Source organism: Nesoenas mayeri (genome assembly GCF_963082525.1).
Source record: "Nesoenas mayeri genome assembly, chromosome: 13".
Taxonomy (NCBI): Eukaryota; Metazoa; Chordata; class Aves; order Columbiformes; family Columbidae; genus Nesoenas; species Nesoenas mayeri.
In genome coordinates, this window is record NC_137550.1 from 13,220,239 (window position 1) to 13,231,301 (window position 11,063).

At 57.7% G+C, this 11,063-nt stretch overlaps 1 protein-coding gene across 1 annotated transcript; it reads left to right on the forward strand.

Moving 5' to 3' along the window:
* Nucleotides 1-7,327: 7,327 nt before the first annotated feature.
* On the forward strand, nt 7,328-10,612 carry LOC308045434 (APC membrane recruitment protein 1-like; the record flags this gene model as incomplete). Its single annotated transcript, XM_080352718.1, has 1 exon — nt 7,328-10,612. The coding sequence occupies one exon, from the start codon at nt 7,328-7,330 to the stop codon at nt 10,610-10,612; it is 3,285 nt and encodes a 1,094-aa protein (XP_080208844.1).
* Nucleotides 10,613-11,063: the final 451 nt, after the last annotated feature.

The following is an 11,063-nucleotide window of genomic DNA, read 5'->3' on the forward strand; positions in this document are numbered from 1 at the left end:
CCTTTCTGTAAGGCAATTAGCTACGCTTCCACAGAGACTATGAGGTTGGACAACATTGGCTTTACCAATAACTAAGATTATTTTATTTGGAAGTCAGTAAACATAACTGTTGTCTTGGCTGCCGATGTTCTGACAACCGGCAATTTTTCTCAGTAATTGTGAGTTTCAAAACTCATCTGTCATAGTCAGGATGACTAGCAGAGCATTAGGCAACATGCCATCGGGAAGAGTCGGCGTTCGAAGTTAGCTGGGTTTTATGATGATTTACGATGATTTTCTCTTCTTGACCCACATCTGCTATGGGCAAGGAGGGGTGTGGGAACAGCAGGATGGGCGGTTCTAGCGAAATAGCCTTGGACGGGTTATACAGAAGTATGTTTTTTATGCATGTAAGGAGCGATAGCCCAGGCCAATGAGAATGATATCTTGGATTGGAAAACCGCCCTTGTATGTACGATGTGTGAATGTTGGGCCTGGGTCAGAACACTGCCCACAAGATATGCATGAGAGCGTGACTGAAAACAGTCACAACATGAGTGTGGTGTGTTTGGGATAACATTTTTGAAAAAACATCCTGTCTAACCTCTTGGTCCAGCCCCGTATCCATAAACCTATGCATTGAGAACTGTTAATAAAAGAGAGCTCCGCTCTCGCTGCCAACAAGAACTCTGTGCGTCTCTCTCTGCGTTGGCATGAATCGTTCTCATCGCCACATTCAGGGTCACATGGAGAGAATAAAGTGAATTATTGAGGTCTGCCCTGAGTTTCTGTTGGGAGACAAATTACCAGTTGTATGTTTCAATTAGCAAAATTAAAAGCCTCAAGTTCAGTTTAACAGCCTGAAGGAGAAATTGGCAGAGGGGAGGTTTTATACCTGTGCTGTTTGTGTCAGAAATGCCATGGGTGTTTTGCAGGAAGGTGTTCACAACGTGCCCTGTGTCAGAGGCCGAGCGCAAGCTGCCCTCACGCAGTTCTGCAAACTCAGCCTGGACTTGCAACAGCCCTAAATTCAGTCTCAAGGCTCTGTCCTGACTTAACGTGTCATCAGGCCTTACTGGCAAGATCCTCTTCTGGGCAGTGTGCCCATCACAGCGAACCGTTCCACTCAGGGACACTTCTGCATTTGGGAAAACGTCACTCAGCTGAGATTACCCAATTAATTCCTATACAACACATGCCTCACTTGAGCTGATGAAGATTGCTTCTTTACTCTTACAACTCACCTTGTCTCTGCCATGTCTTCCTGTTCCATCCCACCAGACTGTCTATGCAGCAGGTTCTTTCTGCCCAACATTACAGCACATCCTGAATCTGTTACAATACCAAAGTGGAACTCTACTGTTAAAAGTGATTCTGTAGAATCAGCAGCCAAATAAAATCTCATCCCAGAGTTCTATCTCCAGTAAGTGTCAGTAAGTCCATATCACACTAGAGTCGGTACCAAGCCCAGGGCTGGACTCACCCCACGGCTATTTCTGGACACTCAGCCCAGATGTTAATAATCAATGAAGATATACAGACCAAATAGTGCCCTTTATTTCAAATGTGCAGCCTTGGTACTTCCAGTGGGACTCTGGGAATATGATCGATAGCTTGATCTGAAAACAAGGGAATCGCACCACTGTTTCTGCAATTGAAATGAATGTAATACATATGTTGATAACATGCAAGACAGGCTCCAGCTTGCTGTTGTCTGGCTTTGTTCTCTCTAGACAGCTAACAGGAGAAAAAAGCAGTAAAATTTGCTGCTAATGGGACAGTCGAATACATATGGCAAATGAGAAATAAACAGGCTGCTTTTATCTTCTCTGCCAGAGAAATAACAGATTTTAGGCCAAACCTTCAGCTGATGATTCAGCAGTTGAAAAGTTTTATTCCAGGTGAGGAACTGGCCCTTTAAATTTTCCCTTGTGGCCAAGCGCTACAGCTCTGAATGAACAGCCTGCACGTCTGTGACCCGGGTGCGACATGGGACTGGAACAGTTCTGGCAGCAAAACTACAATGTGAATGAACATATCCTGATATTAATTAGCTCATTTGGGGCAAAAGGATCAGCAATGAGCTATCTTAGTGAAAATGCAGTTTTGTGACCCACAACCAATTCCTAATGCGTCCTCACAGCATTCCCTGATGTAACAGATCTGTAGATCTGGCCTAATGGCCTGAATTAACCCTTCAGGACAGACGCCTCTCAGATGGCTGGAAAATGAAGGGCAACAGCTCAGAGTATGGGTTGAACTTGAAAGCCGCACTTTAAACTGCTGCCCTTTCTGGTGCACTGGTTATTTCTTATTATATCTGAGAAAAAAAAGACGACTTTGAGCCAGAGACTAAAGTAACACATGACAGAACTATTCAATGTTTTAATGTCTGGGGGATTTAGTGCCTTATCTGTGATGCCAGCTGGGGAAAATGAAAGGCTTTTCTTGGCATTAGATGAAAATTAAAACATCAGTTGTAAGAAGTAATGGTCAAGCTGAAAGGCGTTCAGAGGTTCACCTTGAGGTTTGGCTTTGAAAAAACAACGCCTCTTTAAACGATCCAAGCTTCTTGGTAACGACCGGGGCAGGGAGACACCCTGTTTCTTCAGCATTTTCTGTGTTCACCGGTAGCAAAATGTGTCCACTTTCCTTCTTTTCTCACTCAGAAATCTTTCAGAGAGGCTCCTATTTTAATGGCCATGGAGCAGAAATAGAAAAGAGTAAAAATACCAAGTGAACGGAACTTTTCTAAATTTCTGGAAAGGCTTGGGTTCTGAGAGGGATTAAAATGAGGGGCTGTGACAGGCAGTCCCTGAAGATAAAGCCAATTCCACAGTGAATGTAGGAGTGACACACGGCCTGCCAGCAAATTCAAACGGTTTGGTTTAGTGTTTATGTTCTTCAAATATTTCTCCTTGCCTAAATTCCAAAAAATCCGCTTTACTGTACACACCATTGCTTGCGGTCCCGTGTGCTTCCCAGCTGCCTTTCTTCCCTGATCTACCTGCACTGCATCGGTCTGTGCTCACATGGGTCTTGTCAGGATGTTTTAGGCCTCCAGGGCCGAATTCATCCTGTACGTAACTTTGAGGGAAATTGGGAGAACAGCATCAGAAAAAGATTTGATCCCTGTTGCATCACATGGGTTTGTATCCTGTTGAGTTCTGCTTTGGCAGAGCTGTAATTTGAAGCAACAAGCAACAAAGGGTTTGCTCGCAGATTGTTCGAGGAGAAACCGGGGTGGATGGCGCGGAGATCGGGGGTGTGCAGCCCATCCACACCGTTTACAGCCCGAGACATCCACGCTGGTTATTGCACCTGCCCCTGTGCCATGGCGTGATGAATCCCGCCAGCGCAATCACACACACACAAAGGATTGAAATGATTGTGACAGGCGGTCCCCAAGCCACAAGTCAGTGAAGATAAAGCCAATTCCACAGTGGCCGTACGAGTGGCACGCTGTCTGCCAGCAGATTCAAAGCAGTGATAAGTGACTGGTGGCCTATTAGGTTTCTCTCGAGTGTCAGAGCAATCGCAGAACTGCCAAGCGGATCAGAGCTTGTGTCTGCAGGGTGTGAGGAAGTGTCAGGAGAGACAATTGCAAGAGACATGCAGGTAATTTCAAGAAAGAAACAAGCATTAACCAGGAAGCACTAGGAAGACTCATATCAAGAAATAGAGGAATTAATCTTGCAATGGATATCAAAATTGCTGTTTAATTTAATCCCCAGTACAGTGCTTACATCTTAGTACAGCATCGGGACTGACCTGTTGTAGGTCAGTCATCATGCACCTTGACTGTGTTCCGGACACCCTCTGGTGATGGTGTTTGACAGGGCTGCCTCGTGGCTGGTTTGCACATCTGTGTGTCCGTCTTCCTGCCGCTGGGACCGACTGAGATCTGGAACATACAGCTCTTGTGTCCCAAACCTCCATTTACTACATCACCTACAGAAATTTAAAAAGGAAAGTGACTTAGAAAGGTATCTCATCTTCTTTTTGTAATGTAACTGTGAACGATGTGCTCCTGCATGAAATTATCTAGTAATTTTCTTGTCTTTCAGTGTTTCAGGTGTTCTTAGGAGAAGCACTGCCAGACTTTCAACATATTGTTATGGTTATCACCTGGATAAATATAACCCTAATCTGTCTGCTTACCCCTCTCTCTGAGTCTTCCCTGCTGACTCCTTACTCTTTCCTATCCACCATAACTTTCTTTCCTCTATTTCCAGGATCTTCACAGCCTTTTCCTCAACCAGTTTGCAAAATCTTCATGACTACCCTTCACCTTTTCTGCCGTCTCTCAGTCACTATGGAAATGTTCATTCCAATTCCCTGCCAGTCCACAGAAAGCCTCCAGCTTGTTAAAACTTCACTGATAAGCCTATAGGGGCTTTTTTTGCACCTTCTATTGTCCTATTTGAGAGAAGGTCCTTGTAAATAAACACCCCAGGACATGTTCTGCTGTGCTGACCCACAGTCCCACTGTTGTGTTGTCTGTCACCTCAGAAAACTCCTGTGAAGACTATCAGGAACTACAGGCAGAAACGTTTGCTGTATTATTTTAGACAGCACCTTGTGCAGTTTCCTTAACTGACAGCTAATACACACACAGAAATATAAATGAAATTGTTGTGCCACAGCCAAGCAGATGCCCTGTCAGGACTTATTCCTGACTGTGCTCTGATGAACCCAAATCCCTGCAAAGACCTTCAGTTCAGCTTATGAAGCGTCACCCAGCTCAGAGCGAAAGGCTTTCCCGAGCGCCCGGACCCGCGGTGCAGGGGGTGAGGCAGTGGTTTGTCCTTTGGGTTGACCATGTCACCAGGGAGGGTTGATGTTGGTTGCAGCTTTCATGAGTTTCGCCCAAAACAGGAGCTGGGGGAAGAAGGTGAAGGGCGGTTCGAGGGTTGGGGCAGGTCCATCCCTGCTCTGCCCCAACTGCACACTGGTGTGACCTCACATCGTGGGGATGGGGAGGGACGGAGGCAGCAGATGAAGCCACCAGCGGGCAGGAGGGCTCAGCTTTGGGAACACCCTTCAGCAACAGCAGGGCGAGGGGCTGCAGTGTTGGGGACCATCCCCTGCCCTCCACGAACAGCCTATTTAACCAAATTCCTGCTCGTTGTGGGGATCCCATTTGTCTGGGTGGATTTTGGGGCCGGTTTTGGCGCTGGGCTGACCTCTAAGGGAGAGCTCAGTTACTGCAGCTCCGGGGCTGGAGCGATGCTGGGCCGGGACAAAGTCTCCCCGAAAGCCGCAGAGGCAGCGCGGGTTGGGGCGCTTGTGGGGACACAGCGGGGAGAACGCGCCGACGAGCCGGAGCTTCGTGCATCTGTCCGGCTCCCTCGGTGCCCTGAGCCCGCAGCACCAGCAGCGCCAGTGTCACCCCACGGCCATGGACGCGGGGACCGGGCGGCACCGCGGGGGGTCACAGACCCGCTGCTCTGCAGCGCCATTCACCGCGCCCCCCACAGCAGTTATCAAGTTTTCTCTGTTTTCCCCTGTTTTTCTACCGAGTGAGCAGACGGCAGAGCGCGGGGGTTGGGCACCGGGCGCCCCAGGGGCACACGGGGTGCAGGTGCCAGCGCCGGGCGCTGCTGACGAAAAGCCGTTGTCACCTCCAGGCCCTGCACGGCGCCATTGTCACCGCTTCGTGCCGCAGCCCCAGTAAAAAGACCACAAGAGCCACCCCCGCGTGTCCGCCCCCCCGTGCAGCGTCACGCGGTCCGTGTCCCAATGTCACCCGTGGCCCCGCGCGCGCCGCACCCCCCCGCGTGACGTCACCGCTCCCGCGTCGCCGCGGCCACGCCCCCTCCGTGCTGAGCCCCCAACAAGACCCCGCCCCGTCCGCTCCTCGGCCCCGCCCCTCCCGCGCGCCGGGCGGACTCGCTGCCCCCGCGGCCACTCGCCCGTTCCTGGGCTGGCCCGGGCGGGCCGGGCCGGACCCGCTCCCGCCGCCTCCGGAACCGCCGCCCCGCGCAGCCGGTAAGGGCTGGGGAGCGGGCGCCGGGGAAGCGGGGCCGGCTGCCCTGCGGCCGGCGAGCGGGCCCGGCCCCGCCTGTGCTGCCGGCCGGGGCGGCGGCGCCGCTCTCCCCGGGTTTCGGCCGCGGCCCGGCCTTCCCCCGCCCGGCCGGCCGGGAGCGCTGCGGGGCCGCGGCGGCTTCTCCGGAGCCGGGCGAGCCCGGCGGGGAACGGCGAACGGCGGGAGGGGCGGGGGTCGGTCCGAGCTCCGGCCCCGCTGGGCCCCGCTCGGGAGCGTCCGGGCGATGGAGCCTCCGGGGGGTCCCGGCCCCTCCTGCCCCGGCCCGGCCCGCTCGGCCCGTCTGCGGGGCCCAAACCGGCCGAACCCCGAGATCGGCCCCGGCCGGCCCGGAACACCGGGCGCGGGGAAACGAACGGCACCTTTTCCTGCGGCCTCGCGTGTTTTGTTCTATAAATCCCCTTTTCGTGATTTACTGACAGCGGTTGATGTCCTGAGCGCCTCTGAGCAGCCGAGCGGTCCAGCAGCGTGTGCTGGGGCCGGGGCTGACGTGGAGCCCGAGCGAAAGGATTTTCCAATGGAGCTGTTGAAATGGTGTTTCTGTCCCGTTCCCTCTGCTTTCTGCCCAGCCCTGTGCACACACCGCGAGTGGTTTGTCCTTCAGCCCGTCTGACCAGCTCTCGGTGTTCGAGCAGCATGTGGACCCGGCCCTCAGACTGGAGAGAACTTGGGGCTGTGCTGGCGGGACAGGAGCTGCGCTCGATGGGCCTTGTGGGTCCCAGCTCGGGACGTTCAGGGTTCTGTGAGCTCTGCAGAGGCTCCAGGGAGGCTCTGGAGGCATCTGGGGCACCTGGGCAGAGCTGGAGCAGCTGGGCTGGGGGTGGGCAGGAGATTTCCCCGACAGCTGTGCCCCAGCTGCTGATGTGAAGGGGCAGGTGGATGGAGCAGCCCGTGTGTCCCCGCTCAGAGGCGCCCGGTGACCGAACCCGACCTCCCCGCTGGCAAAAAGGCCGGGAAGGCGAAGGGGCTGGAGCGGGTGGCTCAGGGGTCAGCGCTGCCTGTCCTGGGGCAGTGGGGATGCTGCGCAATGGAGACGCCTGGTTTTCCTGCACTTGCACACGGGTACATTTAAACATCACGAGGTTATTGTGCACGGCTTTAAGGAGTGGAGGATCCGAATGTCTGTCGGAGGTTTTGTAGCTTCAGTTCCATGTGTTCACAAAATTCTGCACCTCTGTCTTTGCACCATCTGCTGCCGTCTTCTCACCTCTGTCCCTTTCTCTTTGCTTTAGATCAGCTGTGATGCTTCAAGCGCTGCACCCAGAAGTGGACTCCGCTACCAAAGTCATCGTTTCCAGCTAGATGCACCCAAACCGCCCCGCTGCCATGGAAACGGGCTGCGCGGAGGAGCCCGCCCGAAGCGGGTCGCAGTCGCTGGTCTGCGGGCAGCGGGAAGGACGGGAGCAGCGGCGGGAGGAGACCGGGGACCGGCTGCCCGAGCGGGGCGATGGCTCCGTGGTGGCTGCGGAGCCGCAGCAGCCTCAGCCGCCCCCCGGCAAGCTGAAGAAAACGGCTTTCAAACTGTTTGGAGGGAAGAGGAGCATCTGCACGCTGCCCAGTTTCTTTGGAGGCAGAAGCAAAGGTCAGGGGAAAGTGGCCTCGAAAAAAGGCCTCAGCAAATGTCAGACCCACGACGGGCTCAGCGGTGCTGCCTGCGACGGGGCGCAGCTGGAGAGCCCTTCGGAGGGGAGCGGGGACTCGCATCCCTGCCCTTTGCCGAGCTCCCAAAGCGCTCACCTGGCCCTGGACACCAGCGCCAGGGTTGATCTTGGCCCTTGGGACAGCTCTCCAGGCGGGAGTGCCGAGGGCGGCGAGAAAAAGCCCAGTGGAGACAAGTCCTCCTTTGCCAGACCCAAGAAAGGCCTGAAAGGGTTTTTGAACAGCATCCGGCGTCACCGGAAGAGCAAGGTTGCCGAGTGTGAGAAAGCCGAGGCGCCCGAGTGCGGCGGGGGTTCGGAGGAGGCCGGCAAAGCTCCCGGTGCGGGAGGGGAGAGCCGAGGGGCCGCGCAGGGCCGGGCGCTGGGACCCGTCCCCCTTGGCGCGGCCGGCCCGGGGAGCTCGGGGGGCAACGCTGCCGGCTGCGCCGAGGCTGCCGAGCCCGGCTGTGTCCCGGCTGCTGACGGCGGCTCTGAGGGCGACGCGGTGGCGACACCGGAGAGCAGGGACGTTCTGGTTACGAAATCAGAGCCTGACGCCGGTGTCTGCGCAGAGTTTGACCGTGGTGATGTGCTGCTGGCCTCTCACCCAGACTCCATGGACATGGACGCTCCCTGCCTGCACTCCGGGGACCTGCTGAGCCTCATCTTAGGAGACGCCGCGTCCCTGAAGAGCTTCGACTCCCTGACGGGCTGTGGAGACGACATCGCCGAGCCCGACATCGCCGAGAGCAGCATCTCTGTGGAGCGCGGCAGAGACGCCGCTAAACGCGGCTCCTGCCTGGTCACCTACCAGGGCGGTGGGGAGGAGATGGCCGTGCCCGAGGAGGCGGAGGAGGAGTACCTGCAGCAGGTATGGCCCCGCAGCGCAGCGGGGGACAGGAGCTACGGGGCCCAGGTGTCCAGCAGCAGTCCGCAGGCCCAGCCCTACATGGGGGACGCGATGGACGGCGTTGAGCTCCTGACGCCGCAGAGCGAGCAGCAAGAGTCCGCCCCCAACAGCGACGAGGGTTATTACGACTCCACCACGCCGGGGCTGGAGGATGAAGCTGGAGACGGGCTCGGGGAGATCAAGAAGGAGCGTCTGCCCAGAGACAGTTATAGTGGGGATGCCCTTTATGAGTTTGACGCGCTGCTGAGTCCCTGTCACGAGGAGGAATCCCTGTTTGAGGGCAAAGTCCCACAGCCGGGGCTCTTCAGCTACTTCTTGGACTTGTGCCTCCCTGCTGAGCAGAGCCTGATGCAGCTGATGGAGCAGAAGCGAGGGCTGATGGAGACGGAGGAAGAGCGGCTGGCGGCCATTCAGAAAGAGCTGCTGTTCTGGGAGCTGCAGCGGGAGCCGCTCTTGAAACGGCTGGATGTTCCCGGCAAGGAGAAGCGTCCCCGGGAGCAGCAGCGCCTTGAATGTAAAACTAGAGCTGCCAGCTCGGGTGGCAAGAATCAGAGCGGCCTTGGTAGCGAGCAGGCGGCCTCGCACGCCCCAAGCAGGGCTGTGGCCGGCGGGGTTGCGGTGGCCAGAGCTGAAAATCCCGAGTGGAGGGATTTCCCAGGGACTCTGTGTCCAGAGAACTGTTACAACAGCCAAAAAGCCCAAGGAAGTTGCCTTACTCAGCTCCCAAAGAACAACCAGGGGTTTGATTTGGACCCAGACTGTGGGGTGTTTGGGGGCTCGGTAGCCCCAGCCAAAGCGGGGATGTTCCCCGGCTACAGATGGGCAGAGCTGGAGCGCGGCGGTGGAGCGGGGGCCAGCAGCCCCCAGCCCCCGGTGGGCAGCGAGCACGAGCCCGAGCACACCGTGAGCTTCTCGCAGGCGCTGGTGCAGTTCAACAGCAGCGGGACCCTCTTCTCCAGCCTCTCGGAAAGCCTGGGGAGCTCCAGCTCCGGCTCTTCCTTCACCCAGAACCTGCCTGCCCTCCCCACCATGGTCACCTTCGACGTGGTGGACGTGGAGCAGGAAGGAGAAGGGGAGTGCGAGCGGCATCCCGAGATGAACGCCGGCGAGGACATCGCCGAGGACTTTGACGACGGCTACGGACAGCAAGAGTCGTTGGCCGAATGTGACGAGAGAATGTCCCCGGGGTACCCCCCGGGCTCCTTGCAGAGCTGCCCCTGGGGGGTGGCCAGCCTGCCCCGGCACCTGCGCCTGCACGGGCTGAGCCCCTCGCTGCCGGCACCGCTCTCCGTGGGCCGGAGGAGCCGCTCGCTGGACACGGAGAGCCTGGAGCTCGAGCTGGCTGACCCGCAGGTTGCCAAGGGTGCCCCTGGGCCGTGCCGGCTCTGGTGGAAGCCGGAGGGTGGCAAACAGGAGGCCGGCGGAGCCAGGAGGAGCAGGAGCCAGGAGGAGGGCGAGCTGGCGGCTCCCGAGGGCGGGCTGGGCTGGCCGGGCTGGCAGCAGCTCCAGCTCGACACCGACGCGGCTGCCGGGGAAATGGAGCCCTGGGGTTTCGCTCAGGCCGCCGCGGGGGAAAGGGCCTGGGAGCCGTCGGAGCAGCCGGGCACCGCGTCCCTTCTGTCCCCTTCCCGGAGCGTCGCCGGAGAGACTCCGGCCGCGCGGCCCCGAGAGCCGGAGCTGAGCCGGCACCGGCCCAGGCCCTGCACTTTGCCTCTGCAGAGCGACACGAGGCCGGCCCGGGAGGCGGCCAGTTCCTGCAGGTCCCACGGAGAAGTCACCGCCAAAAAGCTGCCCCGCGTGTCAGCCCGGGGAGAGCCAGAGCCCGAGCTGCCCCCCAGCTTTGGCTTCGCTTTGTCCCCGGAGAAACGCGCCAAGTGCCGACCCGTGGGCATCGCCCAGGGGATGCCCCAGCACCCCAGCGGCGGCTCCGATGCCGGGAACAGCCCGGAGCGCTGCGGAGAGACCCTGAAAGGCAGAGCCGGCCCCGCGCTGCCCGCCGGCTGCTGGAGCGCGGCCCTGAGCGTCACCGAAGCCGAGTAGCCGCTCGGGGATGGTGTGAAAAGGGCTGCAAAGGGCAGGGAGGGAGAACATAGAGATGAGGGAGCGGCTGGTGAGTGAGCTGAGTTTGGAGCTGGGCTGATCAGGGTGAGCTCCTCCTGCAGCTCTGGTACGGGGTCTCGCTGCTGCGGGTGCAGGGGGGTTCGGAGCCACCTCGGGATCCACACGTTAATGCTGCGGCACTTTCTGGTTTTCAGCACAAGTCGCTGCCTCAGACACCAAGGGCAGCAGCAGCCCCGGCGCGTTCGTGCTGCTGCTGGAGTGAACGCTGGGACAGGAGCCACAGCCAGCGCCGCAGGTTTGGGTTTGTTTCTGCAGGGCTGGGGCTGGGGAGCGAGCTGGGGAAACCTTGGAGAGGAACTGGGGTGTTTTCTTCATGTTCTCAGTGAAATGTTTTGGTTCAGACTCACTTGCAGTGTCTCCATCGCGGTCT